The 24,214-nt window shown below is 37.4% G+C and overlaps 3 protein-coding genes across 7 annotated transcripts in view; 2 read left to right on the forward strand and 1 right to left on the reverse strand.

The window, feature by feature from the left end:
- The window catches only part of LOC136974443 (tyrosine-protein phosphatase 99A-like), a 53,587-nt gene extending 41,974 nt beyond the window's left edge, over nt 1–11,613 (forward strand). Inside the window, exons 15-25 of one of the 3 annotated variants that reach the window (XM_067269335.1) lie at nt 2,588–2,664; nt 4,566–4,700; nt 5,031–5,102; nt 8,361–8,495; nt 8,563–8,714; nt 8,785–9,073; nt 9,145–9,315; nt 9,383–9,511; nt 9,570–9,838; nt 9,913–10,048; nt 10,120–11,613. In XM_067269335.1, the coding sequence (XP_067125436.1) occupies nt 2,588–2,664; nt 4,566–4,700; nt 5,031–5,102; nt 8,361–8,495; nt 8,563–8,714; nt 8,785–9,073; nt 9,145–9,315; nt 9,383–9,511; nt 9,570–9,838; nt 9,913–10,048; nt 10,120–10,266 (1,712 nt within the window). In that variant the 3' untranslated portion in view covers nt 10,267–11,613. The remainder of the gene's footprint in view (nt 1–2,587; nt 2,665–4,565; nt 4,701–5,030; nt 5,103–8,360; nt 8,496–8,562; nt 8,715–8,784; nt 9,074–9,144; nt 9,316–9,382; nt 9,512–9,569; nt 9,839–9,912; nt 10,049–10,119) is intronic. The other 2 variants (XM_067269337.1, XM_067269338.1) reach the window with 2 other exon arrangements.
- The window catches only part of Grip (Glutamate receptor interacting protein), a 330,265-nt gene that overhangs the window by 217,731 nt on the left and 88,320 nt on the right, over nt 1–24,214 (forward strand). The window lies entirely within an intron of this gene.
- The window catches only part of Grip163 (gamma-tubulin complex component 6), a 73,182-nt gene continuing 51,848 nt past the window's right edge, over nt 2,881–24,214 (reverse strand). The window contains exons 22-31 of one of the 3 annotated variants that reach the window (XM_067269333.1): nt 21,785–21,932; nt 21,569–21,710; nt 21,345–21,501; nt 21,234–21,271; nt 20,631–20,763; nt 14,956–15,010; nt 14,723–14,884; nt 14,437–14,636; nt 12,039–12,069; nt 11,615–11,799 (exon numbers count right to left, since the gene is read on the reverse strand). In XM_067269333.1, the coding sequence (XP_067125434.1) occupies nt 11,730–11,799; nt 12,039–12,069; nt 14,437–14,636; nt 14,723–14,884; nt 14,956–15,010; nt 20,631–20,763; nt 21,234–21,271; nt 21,345–21,501; nt 21,569–21,710; nt 21,785–21,932 (1,136 nt within the window). In that variant the 3' untranslated portion in view covers nt 11,615–11,729. Of the gene's footprint in view, nt 3,061–11,614; nt 11,800–12,038; nt 12,070–14,419; nt 14,637–14,722; nt 14,885–14,955; nt 15,011–20,630; nt 20,764–21,233; nt 21,272–21,344; nt 21,502–21,568; nt 21,711–21,784; nt 21,933–24,214 lie in introns of those variants that run through there. The other 2 variants (XM_067269334.1, XM_067269332.1) reach the window with 2 other exon arrangements.

Genomic DNA, 24,214 nt, shown 5'->3' on the forward strand with positions numbered 1-24,214 from the left:
AACCGACAGAAGAGGGGTACATGTCCGAAACACATGTCGGCCCACAAGATATTCCTGAATAAAGAGTGATGTCAAAGATGCCCAGTGTCTTTCTATGCACCTAGTTGTAACAGAAAAAAACAAATAAAAGAAGACACGGTTTCAGAATAAGCAATAATTATCATTTTTTTCGAATGAGAAAAGGTAGAACTTGGGTTGATCAGATGGATTACCGTATTTTACGGACTATAAGACGCATTTTTTTCTTCGAAAAATTGCCTCCAAAATTCAGGTGCGTCTTATAGTCCGTAGCATCTTATAGATATTTAAATAAAAAAAAAATGCTTAAAAATTAAAGTGCGTCTTACAGTCTGTAGCGTCTTATAGTCCATAAAATACGGTATGTTACTGGCACAATATTTGGAAAGAAAAGCATTTGTTCAAGAAGAGACAGCAGGGCAATGGAGCATTAATGACAAGAGATGCATTTGATGCTTTAGATAAAACTAACTTTTGTGTTGTAGCAGGATGATTTAATGCACAGGATTATGTTAACTTGCTTCAGGAACAGTTTCCACCAAATTTACATGCAGTTGCTGGTGAAAATTCTATTTTCAAGCAGCATAATGCCCCATTCACATTGCTGCAGTGACCAAAGGGTGGTTTCAACAGAAAATTTGAAAATATTCTACAATGGCCAGCATTGTTGCCAGACATGAACTCTATAGGAACTTGTGGGGCTATATGGTTTACAAAATTTATCATGGTGAACACCAACTCAGTTGCAGCTCTCCAAACAGAAGTGTTGACAGCATGGGAAAATATTCCAATTGAAATGCATTATGCACTTTTGGACTATGTGTCTCACTGATGTATCTCATTATTTCAAGCAAAAGGGGAAAAACTTACTAATTAAATGCATACTATTATTTTTTGTTAGGTTTTCATGTTATGGATGCAAAAAATAATCTTTTTGGAACAAACCAACTCTGTAGTTTTTGTTACTATTGTATATTTCTCGATTTATTGTTTTTTTCCTTGTTACTGTAAGAAAGCTTACTGTTATTAAAACTATGAATATGTTTAATATGCATCTAGAAGCATTTCTTGTAGCAGATATCATAGAAAATGTAAAACATCTATCTTTTTGAGACAGTGTGTATTTGAAATGCAGAATCAAGAATATGGCAAAGACAAACTTTAATTTGGCCCACCAGTGACCAAGTGGTCTTTGTTTCCCGAACACTGTCAAGATCGGGCATGGGTTTGCGCCTCACTCGGACGGGCTGGCCACGCGGAGTTTTTCGGGTTTCCTCCATGTCTGTAACACCTAAATAGGGGCTAGTTTCCCTTAAAAAGACCTCCCGGAAGGCACCCCTGTTAGGCAGATTGCCAAAGTGTTCCATTGCTGTAACTAAACAGCAAACAAACTTTAATTTTAAGATTTTTAAGGAAAGAGAACAATCTCAAATAGCTTAATATTGTTTCATTTTATAGTTTGGTTTACTAATAAATGTTTTTTTGTTTTGTTAATAAGAATTTTTTTTCAAGTTTTGTATTTATTTGTGTGTGTATATAGTCTAATAAAAATTACAATATTCAATAATATATACAATAAAATATGATAATTTTTAGATCTATGTACTGTAAACAGCTTTTTCCAATTGGACAGTGTAGTGGTGCTAGTTGCTGCATAAACGCTGTTGGCATCACTTGCAAACACATGCAAGCCATTCTAATTTGTTTCTCTCTTTACTGTGATCTGGCAAAATCACTAGTCTAGCACCCTACAGAGGTCCCAATGATGTATTAAAGATGGTTGACTGGTACCATATATGGTATAGAATTCAAGAGAAGAAGAACATTTAACGTACTAAGAGTAAAACGACTCATAGGATCGAAGGATTCAATTTAAATTGTGACTGTTATGCAAATATTTTAAATTAATAATATTTATATATTTTTAAAAATATCTGTTTTGTCAGTTGGCTATTTGTTTAGTTAACTGTCCAATAAGTTGAAACTTATTAGTAACATAATTATAAGCAAATTACTGATCATGGTTAAGTGAAGGTTGTATAATGTTTAATTTACGTTTTGGGACTTATTGATTTCAATAATTTCAGACGATTGATAACTCTGTTTGCAGTAAAAGTAAGTTATATTTTTATAACCAAAATCGATATGGTAAAATCTTGTAAAAGGTATTCAGATTTGCCTAATTGCTTACTGGCAATTGGATGTATACCTGCAACCAGCTGTCAATATCATTGGATGCGGACGGCCACATGAAGTGTGGGTTTTCTTTGTGTCTAACAACTACAGGCTTATCACACTACAGTTCTTTAATCGGAAAGTTGACTAAGAGATTTTTTATTAAATCAAAAATTTAGTTTAATAAAAAGTCTGTTAGTCACTTTCCAATTAAAGAACTGTGGTGAGATAAGTGCTTTTGAGTAACAGCAAATGTAAAAGTAGCTAATAAGAATATTAATTGTATAATGGCTTTGAAGTACATATTTAGAGGCTTATTTAAAAATAAGCAAAAATATTTGAAGTGATGTTTGTTAAGATTCTATTCGCGATTTAATTCTTTTAATAATTACAGACGATCATACCAGAGTTAGCCTGAAACCTCTTCCTGGCCAAAAGAAGTCAGATTATATTAATGCAAATTACATCGACGTAAGTTTGAATTAATTTGTTTGACTTTTAAATATGATTTTAATATGCAAATGTAATGTTTTTATAGCTTTAATTATAAAAAGATTAGTAAAAACTTGTAACATAAGTTTCCTAATAAAATGACGTGAGGTAGAGTGCCGATTATCCAAAATTGAAGAATACTAATCCTAGAAATTATGAAGGTTTTACGTAATAACGATCATTGGCAATCTTTCGCGGGCCCACTGCCGAGCTAGCATCATCTTTTATTTATTACGGTACAAATAGAAAAGTACAGTTAACGAATCGCAGGCTTTTAATGCATCCATTGCTTCCCTCCGCCTACGTGCGGCAAAGCATTTGATGTGTTAGAAACAGTATTGACTCAGAAATGTGATCCCAAGCAGATTTTTAACTCTGACAATCCAGTGATCCGGAGATTTAGTGGCATTAAAAAAAACAAAAACATACATAAAACGAAGAAAAATAAGCGACTTCTAAAAACCTAATAAATAATTTTTACATAAGTATTGTATTTTAATATTAATTTTACTAATAGCGCTCAGTTTTTGTTATTTTTTATTGTTGGTATGTGTTACGTTTCTGCAGAAGACACCTTTGTTTGCCCAAACCATTTTTTTCCTTAATCATCGTATAGAATTAAAATTAATATTTTTGCTTTAATGCAATGTATTTATCTTTTTATTTTTCCCCTGCCAAGCCTTCCGTTATCTCATTGTCCCGCCTTGATTATTTCTCACGTTTATATCAATAATATGGGTCATTCCGTGATCGAACCGATTGAAGGAATCGAATTTGGAACGAATCGTTGATAGTGTAAATCACTATCCCTATCACGGACCCTAGAAAATATTGTAATTGTTTAACACGATAAATTCTTTATAGTTTTTATGTTAGTTTGATAATGAATCCTAAATAGTTAATTTCATATCTAGTGAATTGACATTTTTAAACTTTACATAAGACCCTCTTTCAAGTATAAGCTAAACACTTGTTTAAGACACACTAAACGTTCTTGAATATTTTGAGTAAAAATCGACAAATTGTCAAAATAGCTAATAATAGAAAATAATCTGTATTTATTTAAGGTGTTTTAGAGTTTCTGGTAAATCTGAGACGTTTCCAACCTAAACTTGTAAGCGATTCCGTTGAAAATGGCTACAAAAGTTGTGATTTCCTTATCGGGACATAGGGTAACTTGCCAATAAGTGGACACTATATCGAGGAGTTAAAAAACTTTGCACGTATAGGTCTATCAAACAGTTCACCAGTTGTCAGAAAAGGCTGGTAGTTAGCATTAGCTTCCTCATTTAGCCTTCAATAGTTCACGGTCTTGTCTTCCCTTCATCCTTTTTCTTTCCAAAATGACTGGGATGACATAAGTCGACGGGAATGGTTGTTAGGTGGCATTATTGTTATAATTATCTGTTAATTTCTTCCCTATCCATACAGTTAAAGAAAGATACTTTCATTACGCTTAATATGTATTTGGAGAGGATCTAGCTATAAAGATGGAACTGCAAATTTTTCAGCCGAAAATATTTGTTTCTATCAATAAATTTTGAGTAAACCGATGTCCGGCAGCAAAGTTTGACAATGGCGTTTGGAAAGTCAGTGGAATCGTGCTCGACGTTCCAAATGCTATTGTCAAACTTCTAGGCTTACAGGAAGGCGACGCTCAACGTCCGGCGTACACGTTTTCGCGTTTAAAACTTCGGCCTCAACCTCACTATTATTTTTAGACTATTGAGAGGATGGGAATATGTGTAAAAAAACTGACAATTTTAAGTTATTCCTATATTTATAATAGTTAATTGTGGGTCTTGCGAAATTTATCTTTGACGTTCTATAACAGATTCTATTGTTAAATATTTAAAATGCAAATAAAATGTTGTGGACAGGGATACGGAAAATCCAGAGCGTACATCGGAACTCAGGGTCCTCTGCCTTGTACGTTCGACGACTATTGGAGAATGGTGTGGGAACAGCGAGTCTTCGTCATCGTCATGATCACCAACCTGATGGAGAGGGGACGCGTAAGTAGAGTCGACCGAACTATTTCATTTCCCGCTACGTATCTATGTGTATTTTGTAAAGCTTTTACTATTTATAACAATTGTAACGCTCCCGTTTTACTTCCGTTTTGCTTTCCAGATGTTTATTTTATTTATTTATTTATTTAACTTTTTTTTTGCTGTCGGCGTTCTCCTAATATGTATTTACTAACATTTGAAGTTATATTTTTATATAGGTGTACGTACGTATATATATATTTATATAAATGGGTTAAAAACCAATTTGATTTTATTGATTTTATTTTAAAAAATATAACATTTTGTTAGCGACTAACATAGTTTGCTTGCCAGTTATTCAATGGGCACAAATTTTGGTCTTTTGCATGCCAGCACGAAACTAGCACCTCTGATTTGGACGACAGTGTAAGTACTCACCCCTCTAAATCCATTAAACTATTAATTCTTCTCCGCTATTGTTTTTAATTTATTTGTTTTTTCTCACGCTATTAAACCATTAACGATTAACTATATGTTTCTTCCTTGTTTCCTTTTAAGTTTAATTCTTTAACCCGGGAGAAAACTACGATTAACTTATTTTTTGACATAATGCTTAATAATTAAGGCACTTGGAAAAAGTTTATTGCCAATTTTATAGCCATAGAAGTCGACGTGACGTATCCAAATTAGTAAAGGTGAAGATAAAGTTACAAATATGTCTTGTTCTTTGCCTATCGCGTCATCTTACGGAATAAGAATAATTTACTTATATATTATCACGATATAATTATGAAAGGCATCATTATACCCTGGCTTTAAGTAAAAAAATTATAACTTTAAATTCGGATCCCAACAAAAACTTGACGTTTTAAATAGCTAATTATTATTATATTCTCACGCATAAAAGTTTTTTCGATGAACAATAGCATGCGTATTTTTAAACGAACTATATTAAGGAAATTCTAGTTGTTTAGTTATTATGCCGTATTAAATGCGTTAATGTAATTACAGTAGACCCTCCTATAACACGGTAGATACGTTCCGTGTTGTACGAGTCACTTAAACACACGAGCCAATCACAGCCCGGCACGCGTGCAGTTTAGGGGCTACGGCTGTTTGAAAGGTTTTCTTCCATAAAATTAATCGATTCTAGACTAATTTGACTCAACGTTTCCAAATCACGTATAATTTTTGTGAATAATCCATATAAACTATGCTATAAACAAAAAAATGTAGGATTACTTACCGAGTGCGCACCGTTCGACGACGCCATTGCTTAAGCTTGTTTTCGTCGCGGAGTGGCTCGTCGAATGGCGGACGCGTGTTTCCCGATCGGCGAATTTTTCGCAGAAAAATAACTTAACTTTAGAGACATCATTAATAAAAATATCATTTTTATGGCCGTTGAATAATAAATGGTTTTTAGTAGGTCCGTGCTGGTTTAAACGGGACGGTTTGTACAATATCCGCTATTGGTCCAGATTCGACCAATCCTGTCGCGACACGAGTCGGCGATGACGTTTTACCGCGTTATACGAGTTTCTTTTAGCATGTTGTACGAATATGATCGTAATTTTTTTGCCGTGTTATATGAACCCGTGTTATAGGGGGTCCTACTGTAATATATAATGAATTAGTACAGAACTCGAAAATAATATAGTTGTGTGTAAAGCGTTTTGGCTCGGAGAACGGTTCATTGACTTTTGTTTTTTCCCCCTCCGAATTCAGTATATAATCTCGATGTAATTAGGCTATAAAGTTCGAAAACTATTTCTGCCAAATTTTATACCGTGAAAGTTTCGACATTTCCTCTAAACCATACAAAAATTACTTTTGTTTAACCATCAGTTGCAGATAGATCTTTTACTAAAAATCAATATAGGCCTGTCTCAAATTTTTTTATTTTGAGAAATGTGAGCAAATTTCTCTGCAATTGCAATTGCAGTGCCAATATTCCAAAAAATGTTGCAGCGCGTTCGAGATTCGGATTTGCGCAGACTGTAGAAAAGACTCGTAAAAATCCATTACGTGGTCACTTTTGCACTTTATATTGCTATTGTTGTGCACATGGAAGTTTTTCTGTTCAAAAGTGATCTGTGTTGGCAATTTTTTAAGTGATTCGGAATATACTAGTGTCGTATCTAGCCGTTTCTTTATTAAAAAAGTCCCGCATTTTACACAAACCACGAGAACAAACTAGAAGCAGGCTGTAAAAATCATCTTCCCTGATGCAATGATTTCTCCTTTTTTCAAAATATTGGATAGCATCATCGGTGGTGTAGCGAGGGGGGTGCAAGGGGGTGGGTGTATCGTGCACCAGTCTCCACTCGCAGAGGGGCACCCAAATGGTTTCCAAGACAAACTATATATGTTTCTGGGGGAGGGGGACGCCAATAAAGTGTCGTGCTCCGGGCGCCAGTTATATTCGCTATGCCACTGAGCGTCATGACTCACGATGTAGCTCGTTTACGAAATATCTTTCCTGGCCTTGAGACCAATATCACACACCATTTGTGTGTGGTGCAGATTGTTTGGTATTTGTTTTTCTTCTTGGACACACGAGACTTACACTAGTTGTAAAGTAAAACTTAAATAATTGTCAATATTTTGTTTTAGAATAACAACGATTGCGGTTCAGTTTTACAGGTAATCACCATCAATCATATCTCTCTATCTTTGCTGCGAACTTTCAATCGCGTCAGCACAGAATTATTAGGGTTTTTCTTTGAAGAAAGTCTCGAGCATTGTTCTCATATGGGTGTCGTCATTACGATTTTGCAGGTCATGAAATAGATGGTAATCAGTTGGCATCGAGTCTGAGCTGTAAGATGAATGAGGCAGAACGTCCCAGCCCAGACTGACCAGCTTCTCTTAGGTCATCTTTTCTGTGTTGGCGGTACCGGAGTTTGTCAGTTTTTGGACAAAGTTCCTCGATCTTTAAACATTCAAGTTGTTCTTATTCTCTGGTGCCAAACCGTGGATTAAAGTGTTATCCGGTTGCAGCGCATTTTAGGACTCTTCACCAACAATGCTATTAACAGCTATATATTCACACACCGATGTCGATGGCAAAACAACCGACTCGATTGGAAAATTTTTCGAGTGGCCGTAACTCGGGACACGCATTTTCAGAATCAATACGCACCGATTTTTCCCCATGATTTCCATCCACGATAGGCTTATTACTTAATTAGGTGCACTTTTTCCAACTCTTTCCGCCCCGCGGGCACTAAGAGGACCTCTTAGCAAGCCCGTTATGGGTTTGGCCAGGTCCACAATGGGGCCCAACGTATCCGTACGAACCACCCCCGAAATAATCCTGGAATTTATCGACCACTTGGCCATCCCGCTGTCTAATTAGATGTATTGTACGGTATTCTATAATGCGAATAGGCCAATTTCGTTGTACCCGTGACAAATTATAAGATGAACGTACTTGTCTTTGCGAGATGGCTCGAAACGTCCGTCGTAAGTAGTTTTTTTATTAAATTGTCTTTCGTTACTTTTACGTTGGGAGGGAGGAATCGAACGTTAAAAAGATTCTTTCGCGTGTAGATTGTGTTTGGGAATGGCGTCGATTAATAATTGGAACGGAGGCAATGATGAATATTTTCCAAGAGCCTGGAAATTTGCACGCTTTTAATTCGAGCGTTTAAGCACTTTTTAAAAATGTTTTACTGACAGCGCAAGTGCGACATGTACTGGCCCAAGGAAGGAGTGGAAACTTACGGAATCATACAAGTCAAACTGGTGCGGGAAGTGACCATGGCCACCTACACCGTTCGCACCTTCCTGGTCAGAAACGTCAAGATTAAAAAGGTAAGGCCCGCGGCCGGGACGCCGAGGCTTGCATTTTGTCGTCCTGACCAAATTTAAATTCGAACAGAAAACGGCGGCGGAGAGGACCGTCCGCCAGTACCACTACACCAACTGGCCCGACCACGGCGTTCCCGAACATCCTCTGCCCGTCTTGAGTTTCGTGTGCAAGTCGTCGGCCGCCAATCCGCCCGACGCCGGACCCATCATCGTGCACTGCAGGTGAGGACCACCGCACGCACCCGAAGGTAAATACGCTCGACGGATCGATGGTAACCGCAGTTTCTTTCAGCGCCGGAGTGGGACGGACCGGAACTTACATAGTGTTGGACGCCATGCTGCAGCAAATAAAACACCGCCGGAGCGTCAACGTCTTCGGCTTCTTGAAGCACATTAGACGCCAGCGGAACTTCCTGGTCCAGACGGAAGAGCAATACGTTTTCATTCACGACGCCCTGCTGGAAGCCATCGACGGCGGCCAGACCGAGCTGAAGAGAGAAGACCTGCCGGCACGCCTACGACTTTCCGACGACGACGCGGACGAAAAGGGATTGCGGCCGGCTCTGGAGAACCAATTCGAGGTGGGCCTCTTCCCATCCATTCTGTCCCGGTATCGCGTCGACCCCGTTTAAACCGTTTATTCCCTCCTCAGCTGGTGACGACATTTCGAGCCCGAGACTTTCAAACCGCGTCGGCATACAAACCGTGCAACAAGATGAAGAATCGTCTGCCGAATCTGGTTCCAGTCGAGTCTCAGAGAGTCCACATCGTGGCCAAACCGGGCGTCGAAGGCTCCGATTACATCAACGCCAGCTTTCTACCGGTGAGTCCCTAGCCCGGTCTTTCGGGGTTCTCTCTTCGGTCGCGCTCATTCCCTGTTCTCTTTCCAGGGTTTCGATAAATTGCGGGAATTTATAATAACTCAACACCCCCTACGCGAAACCGTGGCAGACTTTTGGCAGATGGTGTGGGACCACAATTCGCAGACCGTGGTCGTGCTGTCGTACGTGGACGAAAAGGTAAGAGAATTTCTTCCCTCCTTGCGGGTTCGAATTTTAACGTGGCGCCGGTTTTCAGGAATATCCGTGCTTTTGGCCGGAATCGGAGGAGTACGACTACGGTAGTTTCAAAGTGAAGACGACCGAAGAGTCGGTGCAGGGTAACGTGGCCACGCACGATTTCGTCATCCAGTCGACCCAGGACGATTACGAGGTGACTTGCCGCATCATCCGCTGTCCCGGCTGGCCCGAATCCTGTTCCCCCGTCAGTTCGGTATTCGATCTGGTGCACGTGGTGCAAGAGTGGCACCTGGAATATCAGAACGGACCGATAATAGTCGTCGACAGGTGAGAACGGTAAACCTATTACCGAGGTGAGAATTACGCATCCCATTCCGATTGACGCGCTTATTTATATACAGGTTCGGCGGAACGGAAGCGGCCAAATTTTGCTGTCTGACCACCATCCGTAAGCAGCTGGAGCGCGAAAACTGCGTGGATGTTTACATGTACTCCAAGCTGTATCACATGAGAAGGCCCGGAATCTGGCAGACTCAGGTTAGCCACCTTTCCACCGTTTTCGGCGGAACGCCGGGCTCCCACTCACCTATCGCCTTTTGTATTTTCAGGAGGACTACGTATTCTTTTACCGAGCCTTGGAAAGCCTGTTTCCGGCATCGGCTGCGGGCGAGGGAACCATGGCCAACGGACACGTTAACACTAACGGTCACGCAACGAAGACGGCCCCTTCTTTAAAAGAAGAGACGGCGGCGTAGTGGCGACGACGGACTCCGACCGCGTCCCGCACGTATATCGTCCGAGACTTTAGTTTAATCGGCATTTAAAACGATCGTGGCTCGACACGAGACGCTGCCGGGCCAGCGCCACCGTCACCGTCCGTTTAGATCGCCCGCTCCTCTTTGAAACTGCCATTTTTATTGGGAAGAAAGGACGCGCCGAAGCACGGATGCAAAACGGCCACTTTGTGCCGCCCGTCGTCGAGTAAATATGCAAGCCAACTTTTTATTTTCCATCGGCGCAGACTCGCGTAGCCGCTTGCCAGCAGCAAAACCTCCTCCGTCTGGTGTCAAATCTAAGAGTCGTTTCGCTTGTAGCAGTGTCTATCGTCCGAGAAACGTAGAATAGTTATTTTAAAATGGATGTTAGCTACGTTGTTGACTCGCCGTGCGGTATCGAAAATGTTGCCGAGTATTTTTTTGCCTCCGGTTAATGTTTGTAAAATACTGGCGATAATCAAAACAGAAGAAAAAGTAAAAATATTTCCTTTGCCCATGCGTTACGGACGATCTCGAACCCGAGAAACGTCGCTCGGAATTTCCTGCCAAATACCGCTTCGCACCAGAAAGAGCACCGTCTTGCCTTAAAGGATAAGGAACGAGGAAAAAAAGCCAGTTATATATTATACTTAAAAAACCAAAATAGTGCGAGGTGCATGCAGTAGTTTATTTATGTAATTATTGTACATAGTGTCAGTTTGTCGTTGTCGTCGACGTACGTACGTTTGAAAATGGTGTGGTAGCGACAGTGTCGGTGTTTTACTATCGCTTGTGATAAAGAACGACGCTCCGCGCCCGTAAATCTAGTAAGTTACATCCTTTTAATAATAATAAAAAATCCATCCGACGTCGTGAAGATAGCGATGCACCCGATGAACGAAAATATCGTTTTCTCTCTCTCTCTCTCGTTTCTTTTTAAATTCCCACTTTCTTTTAACGTATTTATGTACACGGAGACGACGTCGTCCGCTTTTTATATATAAAAATATACAATTTGTTTTTATAGAATTTTTTATATTTTACATAAAATTTCCCTCCTCGAATGCACAATTTTTCCATTTATATATAACTTTTAATTTTGATTGGAACACGATACATTCCAAGCGAAAAATTGTGCGGATTTACATGTAAAGAACGCCCTTTTCCTAATCTTCCTTTGATAAAATGATATTCTGTATAGTATAATTGTTTTCTATTATATATATATATATGACAACATTGTTTGTAGTTATGTTTTATCAGTGCAATCGACATTCATAGAGTTTTTGTATTATAGAGAAACTGTCACGTTTACTTGTACTCTTGAAATAAAAAGTACAAACATTACTTAGGGTGCTCGGTGCCTTTTTATTTACGTAAACGCCCGGTTAAATACCATACACGACGGTGGTCACGACGGATCGTCGCCGTCGCAAGTCCCGACGGTTTTCTCGTGGTAGTGGTTAACGTCGAACGTTGCCAAGAATTCTTGCAAGTGGGGTTGGTATCCTTTTGCTACCAATTTCTTCAGCACTGAAAAAGTCCGTGGTAATTTGTTATAGCATTTTTCGTAAAAGCTGGCGCCCGGAACGGACGTAATCGTTCAGAAAAACTAAAGCATGCGTAATTAATAAGAAAGCAGCCATTAATTTTAATTAGTATCGTTAATAGCATGCACTTTGTTAAGGTTAATTAAGAGACAAATACGAGAAATTAGTTTTATTTACGTATGAGAAAAAAAGTGCCAAAGCAACGAGTGTTTGAAGCTATACCTGGGTGCCCCGACGGCTCTGTACAGCCAAGCTACCGACGGAAGGTGCGAGAAGTGGTACGGGAAAGGGGACGAAAAGTAAAAAGTGGGAGAAATGCAGAAAACCAATGAGTTTTATAATGATTATAAAATATGGTTTATGTAACCCTTGGTGCCAAGATGTTGGAATCAGAGACGAGCCGCCAAGGAAACAGTGGGACGCACGTTCTAACCTAATGGTAATTTATTAGAATAGATTAGGTTAGGTTAGAACGTGCGTCCCACTGTTTCCTTGTTGGAATCAGAGACGAGCCGCCATCTTGGCACCAAGGGTTACATAAACCTAAAATATATCTATAAATATGGTACGTTTCATTCTGTGTTAAGTTAGCTCCAGTGACAATTTAGCACTTAGAAGTATCGCGGTTCGACTTTGGTCTAGGATAAAATTAATAATCTCTGCACACAAAGCTAGAACTAATTTAAAATCGTAGGCACAAAAAAACCTTTCACACACTATTTCTAGCAGACAAAATTAATGAGCACAAACGTTTTCGGCCGTTTTAAAAGGCCTCCTTCAGGTGCACTGAGGACCGTTGGAAAGTCGGATAGCCAATGTTTACGTGACGTCATTGTTTACGAGGGGTTTCCTCTTACAATTGACGTCTTAGCAGAGAAGGTTTAAACGAAATTGACCTTGGAAAATATTTTAAGATTAGCCAAGATGCGTGAACTATTGTCGAAGATATGCGAATCGTGAAAGGCGGAAAAAGGAAAAAGAAACCTGATAAATTTAGAAACTGCACGAGAGAACGAAACGGACAAGGAGAGGGTGGACCGGCCTATTTAATTAAGGGGGTTATCGAGGAGTGACCGCCAGGCGGGGGAAAGCGAATCTGCATCCCTGCTGTTAATGCAGTTTCCTTCGAGGGATTCAGTAAAGATCTCTATCGCTTCGATTGTTCTAAGTTTGCTAGAGTCAAGAATAGGAACGGTAATCCTAGCATCTTCCCATTCGGCCGTTATACTGGGTTCGCTTGCGTACTGGGCTAGGGTGGAATTAAATTTTTTGTTGCGCGCGTCGTACCTATGCTCAGCTATCCTTTTGGTAAGCGATCTGTTGGTTGAGCCTATGTAGGTTAATTTATTGCTCGGCTTAACTCTATTGTCCACCAGCGGAACAGAGTAGACCCCTGGAATCCTGGCTTCGCTGCATTTATCCTTGTTATTTGTTAGAAGCTTATAAATCGAAGGGCTGCGCTTGTACGTAAGACCAACTTTGGCTTTTTTGGATAAGATTTTATACGCTTGGCTCAACCTAGGGTCGAAATCAACAACAACGTGCTTAAACTTATACATGTGCTGGCCCAGAGAATGCATGATCGCGGTGTTAACAAAGCCGTCAGTTCCAGTCATCGATAATCTGCGAAGTAAGCAAGTTGTTGTTGATTTCGACCCTAGGTTGAGCCAAGCGTATAAAATCTTATCCAAAAAAGCCAAAGCTGGTCTTACGTACAAGCGCAGCCCTTCGATTTATAAGCTTCTAACAAATAACAAGGATAAATGCAGCGAAGCCAGGATTCCAGGGGTCTACTCTGTTCCGCTGGTGGACAATAGAGTTAAGCCAAGCAATAAATTAACCTACATAGGCTCAACCAACAGATCGCTTACCAAAAGGATAGCTGAGCATAGGTACGACGCGCGCAACAAAAAATTTAATTCCACCCTAGCCCAGTACGCAAGCGAACCCAGTATAACGGCCGAATGGGAAGATGCTAGGATTACCGTTCCTATTCTTGACTCTAGCAAACTTAGAACAATCGAAGCGATAGAGATCTTTACTGAATCCCTCGAAGGAAACTGCATTAACAGCAGGGATGCAGATTCGCTTTCCCCCGCCTGGCGGTCACTCCTCGATAACCCCCTTAATTAAATAGGCCGGTCCACCCTCTCCTTGTCCGTTTCGTTCTCTCGTGCAGTTTCTAAATTTATCAGGTTTCTTTTTCCTTTTTCTTTCTATTTCTTTTTCCGCCTTTCACGATTCGCATATCTTCGACAATAGTTCACGCATCTTGGCTAATCTTAAAATATTTTCCAAGGTCAATTTCGTTTAAACCTTCTCTGCTAAGACGTCAATTGTAAGAGGAAACCCCTCGTAAACAATGACGTCACGTAAACATTGGCTATCCGACTTTCCAACGGTCCTCAGTGCACCTGAAGGAGGCCTTTTAAAACGGCCGAAAACGTTTGTGCTCATTAATTTTGTCTGCTAGAAATAGTGTGTGAAAGGTTTTTTGTGCCTACGATAAAATTAATTCAAACAAAACCGTTAGAATAATTTTGGTCTTAACACAAAATTGAATTAGAAAACAATCAATTAAAATTTCGAATTAGAGTATTTACTTTTGAAATTGTCTTACCTCTGTACAAAAAGGAAGAATACTCTTTAAAAATTTTATAGGACGTCACCAGAAGAGGGTAGGAAGGATGTTCCATTTCTTTCGTTTGCCCGTTTAACTGCCAGGAGGCGGTAAAAAGTTGGGAACGGAATTTGGTTACGATGTTGAAAATGTCTTGAATGATCTTCATGACGGGCGCCGCTTTTTTCGACAACAGACACCTGCCGACGCAAAAGTCTTGCCATTTTAATCTACGCCTTTAAACTAATGCCAAAAAAATAATAAATTGCATAGGTGTAATTTTTACCTGAAACCCGCTTTTTTAAGATAAGAAATGTGAACGTCTCTCAGTTGGTCCAGGTTAAAGACTTTATTTTGCAAAACGGTCTGGAAACTATTCCACGTCACTTGTAACACTTGACTGGCGATGTAGGATTGCATTACGCGTGCGAAATGCTGCATTTCGTGTCTAAAATAATATAATTTGTAATAAGAGTCCGTCGCGTCCGAGAGACGACTTTCAAAAAAATTAAAACTCACCTGTATAATTGTAACTGTCGACACTGTAACGAACTCCGTACCTTACGTTCCCTTTCTGCCAACAAAATAAATTGCAACCAGTCAAATAATAGCGATGTTGAGGCCGAAGTTTTCAACGCGTAAACGTGTACGTCGGACGTTCGGCGCCGCTTTCCTGTAAGCCTAGAAGTTTGACAATGGCGTTTGGAACGTCGAGCACGATTCCAAACGCCATTGTCAAACTTCTAGGCTTACAGGAAAGCGGCGCCGAACGTCCGACGTACACGTTTACGCGTTGAAAACTTTGGCCTCAACCTCGCTAATAGTTATTGTTGGTTTCATACAATATGATGAACTTAATGTTTTTTACACAGTTTAAATATTTTCGTCCGATATTTATATATCGTCGAAAATTCTCTGACGATATATAAATTTAATTTTATTTAAATTTCAATTAAATTTTTTTTTATTTTCGACCGAAGAAAAGTTGATTCTCGTATTAAAAAAAATTCAGCAACTAGCTGCTTAACTTTCCCGGCAACATTCAAAACTGCGCCTGTGGTGCCATCTATTACGATATTTTATTAAAAATTACTTATTAAAAATATAAAAAGTTTTTTTTTTATTTTGTAATTAATTTTGAGGGTAGGGATGGGTTTTTATAAAAAAATTGTAAGTTTTTTTTACTAAACCCTTCCCTAATTGAGTTAATATTACCCTTGGTGCAAAGATGGCGGCCCGTCTCTGATTCCAGCAAGGAAACAGTGAGACGCACGTTCTAACCTAACCTAATCTTTTCTAATAAATTACTATAATTATTAGCAACCAAATTATTAGAATAGGTTAGGTTAGGTTAGAACGTGCGTCCCACTTGTTTCCTTGCTGCCATCTTGGCACCAAGGGTAACATTAACCCCTAATTGTATTTACTTCTTTCCGTTTTCCAATCGTCGATATACTTAACCACTAAGACAGCCGAAATAAGTATTAGGTGGAAAATTTTACGAGTATGGCGATGCTAAAGGCGAAAATTGGAACAAAAAATTGATTACGAGACTGAAAATATTTAACGGATTAACTATTCCGAATTTAAATAAAATCGTTGCTAGACTGCAACGAGAAACGGAGGCAGTAAAGTGTCGGCTCGGCCCGCTACTTCCTGATTTGCAAATATGGAGCTATAATATCTAACTGGAGGGCAGCGCTCTGTTTCTACTAGCGGCATACTAGAAGCCGGAAGTAGCTTCACTGCGAGTAGCTTCAACAAACCGCCATTCTGCGAGGGAAAGAAAGTTTTTCTTCCGAAACTGACGTTGGAAAAGAGAAGGCAAAGATAAAGAACAACATAAAAAACGAAGAGCAATTATATATTGTGACATCGTCGCCGGGCTGCAATTTTTTAATTTAAAATATATGTTCGCCCCTGTACGTCATACTTTTCCCGTCAGCGATAGAGTCGTATCGGTTTTTATATATCCTGTAAGTCTAGAAGTTTGACAATGGCGTTTGAAACGTCGACCATGATGGTCGACGTTCCAAACGCCATTGTCTTACTTCTAGGCTTACAGGAAAGTGGCGAGCGGGTACTGTAATCTATAAATTCCCACTGTCGTCCGGTCCCTTATTTCCATATCTGGTCTAATTTTTCATCTATCTAACTCTACTCTCGATATTAAGGAAGGAAAGACGGACGGCCACAGTGGGAATTTATAGATTACAGTTTTTTCAAATATCAGCCCAATAAAGAAAATATTGGGTTAGGTTTATTTATCATAGGCAGTGCAATCGCAAATCCTATATGTTTCGTCGGCATATCTCTCGCTTCTAGTAGTTTTTGATGCTCTATCTGATTTTCCAACCTGGAAGTTTCTATGTTAGGGGGATGGTGAGTTGCACCTTATTAAAAATCTCCAGATCTTTTGATCTGATGTGGTTAGGCTAAACTATAGGGTATTGAAAAATATCCTTGAATTTATCCTGTCGGAGGATATTTTTCAAATACGCTTTTTGTTTTCCCTGTTGTTATGTACCATACTGTGTATATATATATATATCAAGGGAAAGCATTGGAATCGTGTCTGATTTCTTTCTCCAAATCTTGCACACGCAGGTATGTTGGCATTTATTTTGTTTAATATCTCGGGTTGGAGTAATGATTAAGAAACGAAATTTAGCATAATAGTAGTTTGTATATAAGGAAGATTGATGCTATTAAATTTTGGTGGTTAAAGGGGAGATATGACGAGTGATCCCTCTATCTCGTGAGGGATATTTTACAATTTTATTCATTATAATTAAAAATATAAGTTATTTTTAAAACAAAATCTCATAACAGCAGGGAAAATTACGCAACTCATTGCAGGATTTTTTATTTTTGCAATGTTTAATGTTTCGACTGAGATAAGCTAATTTTTGTGGCATTGTAAAAAATTGTCAAGAATGAAAATTTTGGGTATACCATGAGATTTAACATCAAAAAATCTCTTATGATGTACAAATGTTTTTGCCTGAAATCCTACTGCAGCCAGTAATTTACGTTAAAAGTTAGTTTTTGAAAAGTCGTGTGATTTCTATATGCAGCACAATTTTTTACCATTCTTCTGTATTTAACAAATTAAGACGTAAATTTACTATACAGGATGTATCAGTATGGCAGTTACAAACTTTCGGGAGAGATAGAGTACACCTAGACGACGGGAAATCGCATTGCAATGAACGGTCGGAAACGCTTTCCCGGCACGGTAGTGACAACACAAAACACAAGAAAGGAAGGACACGAACGGGGTGAGAAGACACGTTTATTATTCTTAGTACGGCAAAAATGCCGGGACGTCTTTGGCTGGTGTAGTGACATCTGTCACGTACGTACGTACACCAGCCAAAGACGTCCCGGCATTTTTGCCGTACTAAGAATAATAAACGTGTCTTCTCACCCCGTTCGTGTCCTTCCTTTCTTGTGTTTTGTGTTGTCACTACCGTGCCGGGAAAGCGTTTCCGACCGTTCATTGCAATGCGATTTCCCGTCGTCTAGGTGTACTCTATCTCTCCCGAAAGTTTGTAACTGCTGTACCGATACCATATGTTTACTATACAGGGTGTACTACCACTTGGTGCATTTTATTTTATTTGGACAAGTAGTGTATTGTGTCAGTTAAATAAAAGCAGTTAAAACACATTTTCCTTATTAACTATAAAATTTATATCTATTGTTATTACTTATTAAAAAAGCTTTAAAATTAAGTTTCTAAGAGCTTTCGAGTTAATCAAAATTGTAATAAACAAACAAATTGCAGAAATGCTTTGTCAAAGTACGACTTTGAGCAATGAGTTTATTATGTTTCTTCCGTGCTCAAGATGGTAACTTCTGTCCCGTGTGCACCTAACTTGCTTTGCTTGATTCCACAGGCTGCCTCTCCAGTATTATAGCTCCCTCTTTGCAAATGTCTGGATGTATAGACAAACCCCATTTCTTGTGAGAGGTATGGTAAAGCAACCCTCTTAATTCCTGTGTGACGTAAACGATTAAAGAAAATTGAAGAAAAAAATTCCAGAAATTCTAACAAGCGTACATTTTATCTTTTCTGTACACTGTATATTAACAATGATCTTTACAACTTTATATATTAACCAGAATTTAACTAAATGCCACTAAAGTTCTGGACAGAGTTAGTTTAAAAGAAGTAATCAACAAGAGAAGATATGGTGTGTCAAGTGGTTTATCAAAACAAAATTGCATACTATGGTTTGCCCTAAGTTTATAACCCGACGTAACAGACTGCCACCGTTGATGCCTACCATTTGCTCTTAGTACGAAAGGTTTATGGCTGTGGGAAGAGTCGAGCGTAAGAAAGCTTACGGGTGACTTGAAGTGTCCAATAAGAATATCAAACGAGTGCTAGTGCAGAAATGCTACTATCCAAAGATTCAAATCATTTTTTTGTGCCCTGTAGAAGTTGATATGAATGGCAGAATGAGAGTTAAGTGTGTTTTGCATGACTGTTCATAAAGTGCTACAAAGACATTTACAAATGCATTCTGACAAAATTCAAATCCTACAAGATGAATGAATTATTTGTAAAGATTTTGCAGCTCCCATGCTCGATTGTTTGGAAGACAATGACAATTTTCTCGAAAAAGTAATTTTTTCTTATGAAACCATTTTTCGTTTGTCCAACAAGGCAAATAAACAATATGTCAGAGACTGGAGCATGAAAAAATCACATTTCACTTACAAATGCATCCAGGGTGGGTCCCAAAGTTAATGTGTGGTATGGTATGAAAGTCATGTGACAGAGTGATTGGTCTGTTTTTCTTTCACAAACCAATTTTGGATGTCGATATTTATCTTAACGTACTATAAAACTTTGCCCGTCCTTGGCTACGAGAGTTGCAACCCAATACTGTGTTCTGGCAAAATGGAATCCAACCATATCAGGCATCAATCATTTGTAAATTTCCAAACACAAAATTCTCTAATTGGTGGATTGGCCACAACAATTCTGCAGTTTGGCCGGCAGACGTAACACCTACGGTTTCGTCAAATAACCAACACAAACGATTAAGGTGTGAAATATTATTGCCAAGTTTGCCGACACCAATGCCATACACAGAAAAAACTGGAATACAGACTGAACATTGTATGCATAACCAACAAAATGCTTGTTGAATGTTTGTGATTAAAAGCATACTCTTTGGTATACCAGAAAAAACTTACCTTATTTTACCTAAATCATAATTGTAAATTGTTTAATAAATTTTGTATGCTCATAGTTGTAAAGATCTTTTATTACAATATTGGGTGTACCCCAAAATAGTAGACTGTTGCTTTAAAATCATTCACTTCACAACCAATATAAATTTCCTATTATAATTGTATGAACTGGTGCAGTGTTATAGAGTTCAGAGTGGAATAAAATCTCAATTCACGATAATGATTCTAAGGGAAGTTAGAGTTTGATTTGTGACTTGCTAAATAACAATTTCCTACGAACCAATTAGTCTCAAAACAAGTTTTACTAAATATTTTTTTAATAGGATAACATATCTTTATTCGATAAAACTGAGATGTTTATCAAATTACAAGAAACAAGAAAACCTGAAATCCGAATCAATGATGTTTGTAAAAACTATCCAAACTAAAAATTGCAAATTTAAGATTAAATTGTACAGTACCACTGCGCATGTTTCAAACTACTTTGATTGGATTTAAATGTATTTGATGGCTTCTGCTTTCCTTACAAAATACCTAAGGATGATTGTTACAAATGGACAAAAACATTTATGTAAGTAAATAATTCTTATTCCTTTTACTAGTTTTTTTGGTATTTTGTGTGTAATTTTATTCTAAACAACCAGTTTTTTTGCTGTGGTGAATGTTATAATTGATCTTTTTTGTTTGGCAAGAAAGTAATTACTTGTATTTGGTTGGATTAAATTGCATTGTTTGACAGCATGGGGTCCTTCTGGACCAGACTGTGTCACACAACAAAATATTTATTGGAATTATGATTAATGTGTCAAATTTAGCACGGGGTTTCAATAAAATGATCTACAATGAGCGGATGAAATTCTTAAATTGACAATTGCTCAAACGACGAAACAGTCCCGGAGTATATTTTCAAATCACCATGATCTCTACATTTAACTAATTATTTTGGTTTTAGTAATTTAAAAATAAATAATTGATTAAATTCTTACCAATAGTTTTTAAATGATACCATATATCATTAAGTAACCACAGCATTCGTTTTACTTGAAGCAGTAATCCAAAGAGAAGATTATACTGATCGATGCATTTGTCCGTAATGACAATATTTAGTGGCCACGATACCTTAATACAAAAAGAAAAAACACGTATAACATCGGTATTGGTTTTTTCTAAAATTAAAATGTCAAGTAACTAAATTAGATGCCAATATATGAGCCGTTCACGGGCCAAATCGATTAACTCCATTTGTAAATCCTTAATACAATCGTTATTATTTTCAAATTTAGTTATGCATATTAAAGCATAGCTTTAATGTAACAGTATACAATAATACATTTTGCAATGTTTATTTAAATTTAAAGTTTAAAAGAAATTAAAAACTAATTTATATTTTCAATTTTTATACTTTTTGTTTTGTGGAGTTAATCGATTTGGCAAGTGAGCGACTCGTAAGGGTAAGAAAATTAACGCCAAATTGTTCTTCCGATTCTTTCTTTTGACCTTAAGCCTGTTGCTGATACTGACCGTCGTCTTAATTCTATCCCCATATGCATTGGCTTTAAGACATTAAATTAAAATATTAAAAATTTTACCTTATATCTAAGTTCAAGACAATTTAAAATGCTGGATGCTATTTGAAAAAAAGAAATAAAAATTATTTAAATTGAAAATTACTTATATATTAAATAAATAATAAGACAGACCATTGTGAGGGAACACAACAGGTATAAATTTCACAGCAAAACTAAGATTATCGGCCAGAGGATTATCTGCGTGAATGGTCGAAGCAATTGCTCTGGCCAAGATTGAGTTAAGTGTTGGTGGATTCAGCAATTCTGCTGGAGCATTACACTGTGCTATCTGAAATACAAAGTTTTTATAATTAAACGAAATATATTATTTAGTTATAAACTCTTATTTTATCAACCTTATCAAAAAGGAGTTGACTGAGCATTTGTCCAAATTCGCCGTCTTGAAAGAAATAGTAATTTCGAAGAGCTTTAAAGTGGTTGTTAATACGGAGATCGGTCATGAAGAAATCGACAACACTCTTATTTACCAAATGAATTCTAAAAGTCAAATATAAAAATCTGTATTTAATGCACAGTAATTACAGAGAAGAAAACACAATTTCATTACTTACTGTGTTTGAATAAGAGGAAGAATCGATCGGTTTAACAGAACTGGTAATGGAATGTATTGTGTGGATTTTTCATCATCCATGCATTCGTTGATTTTGCTGTTCTTTGTTTTAGGAATATTCATCAGTATGTCAAACATTGGTGTTTTATCTGTAATGTATGTATAAATATATTAGTATAATTCAAAAACTTAATATTTTAAATAATGATATACAGGTCAATCACTGACTTTCCAGCACGTTTGGTTCTAAAGCTTTGCCAAATTAACAGTTTTGATGGAAATTTAGGCAATCGCCAACAATTACAGTACAGACAATGCAGCGAATGTACATTCCGTGCAATATTGTCTGTGGGCATATAATGTGGTTTCCAAATGTGTAATTTCTCTATTGTGTTCAAAATTTTTGAAATTTGAAAGATTTAGCATGTTTCCATCACTAATTTAAAAGAATAAATTGCTTAGATATAGAATATGGTTTAAAAATCAGTTAATTGTGTTTTATTCTATGTTCTACATACATTTGTAAATATGAATTTTAAATTGGATTTAGAGCAGTGCATTAAAAAAATATAACTGAATTAATTGCAATAAATTAAAAAAATATAAATTTATTGCAATTAATTCAGTTATATTTTTGTTCTAAATTCAATTGGTTTTGTTAAATTTTAAGTACTTTGCTGATATATATATATTTAAAATTTAATAATTTTTAACCAATAATATTTCAACACTCTCTCTCCAACATGAGTGTGCCTTCACATATTGGACAAAGCATTCCACAGACCCTCGGGACTAGTTTCTTCAAAGAAGAATGGTCTAAGGATAAATGTGGTTATGAATCAACACCGGACAAATTTTAGGGTAAATGCAATGAAATCCACTGGAAAACATAAGTGTTTTCCCATAGCCAAATGTAACTTTTATAAGTGTTTATTGTTTTACCGAAAATGTGTCTTATTGTTCCAGGAGATCTTCCGAAACAATGTCACATCCACTCCCATTCTGACATGGAATTTTGAAGCAAAGTCATTTTGATTCCCCTGCTAGTAGCAAGCAACTGCTGGTTGTGGCTGATCTTATGTGGATAACAATGCAGCAACTTTGCCCGGTACTTTCCACACTGTGCCACAGGATACACCTAACTGCTGTGACACTACATACACTGTCACAAAAGTACATCTTATAGGTCAACACCTATAAGATGTAAGAATTTTTAGTTACAACTTATTTCTCTCTTAGAAATAGGAAAAAAATAAGGACAGATCTGAAATCCTCAGGCTTTTCTACACTAGAAAAAATATTTACATATACAAAAAGCATTGATCAAAACAAAAAATATAATTTTATTTCAAACTTTGAAAATTTTCACATCACAAAAATATCCAGACAGAGGAAATAAATAACGAAAAAACAATATTTTATACCTTTAAAAACAATTGAACCACCTTTTGTCCCGATTACAACTTCTAAACGACTAGGCATTGATTCAACCAATTTTTCTGTAATACTTTTTTTTTATCTATTAAATTCCAAACTCTGATGATGATGTTTTTAAGATCAGTTTTATTTGTTATTTGTTATTGATGGATTTATTTATTTATTTTATTGTTATTTGTTCAATGCGATCCCAAATGCTCAATCGGGTTAAGGTCGGGCAATTGTGGAGGCCAGGGAAGCACTTTTCTACGGTGCACATCAATGAACTCCGACTGTATGTTTTGGATTATTGTCATGCTGGAAAACGAACCCTCGCCCTAACTTTAATTTTCTTACTGATTTCTGAACATTTTTATTTAAAATCTGTTTATGCACATGTTGCTTCATTATTGCATCAATGAATTCCAGAGTTCCAACACCATTTGCAGACATACAACCCCAAACTAGCACTGAACCATCTCCATATTTCATTGTAGAATTCGGGTTTTTCATTTTTAGAGTTTCTCCATACTTTTCGGCAATCATCTGAATCAAAAACATTGAATTTGGATTCATCTGCCCACAAAACTGAGTTCCAAAATGTTACTGGTTTTGTATAAAACTCTTTTGCAAACTTTAACTCTTTCCTGATAAATGGTGTTTTCTTAGCTATACAACTTTTATAATTACTTTTTCTTAAGATTTTTCCTCACAGTTTCTGCAGATGTTTGTACTCTAAATTTTACAGAAGTGTCAGCAGCAAGCTTAGGGGCATTTATTCATGAATTTTTCTTCACTTTCCTGATGATGGCACATTTCTGTCTCAAGGTAAATACGGTCGACTCTGCATAACTCGACACTATAGGTTAATTAGTCAGTTTTCTGTGGTCCCGCCCGGCTTACATAGGCAATAATGTTATTAACGTTAAAAAACTCGGTTTATTTGACATTGTTTAACTCGTCACCACTGGATAAATCAACATACTTTTTCTGTTTCGCACTTTTTAGACGTCTG

This window comes from Centruroides vittatus, unplaced genomic scaffold (assembly GCF_030686945.1).
Source record: "Centruroides vittatus isolate TY-2023 unplaced genomic scaffold, ASM3068694v2 contig_349, whole genome shotgun sequence".
Lineage (NCBI taxonomy): Eukaryota > Metazoa > Arthropoda > Arachnida > Scorpiones > Buthidae > Centruroides > Centruroides vittatus.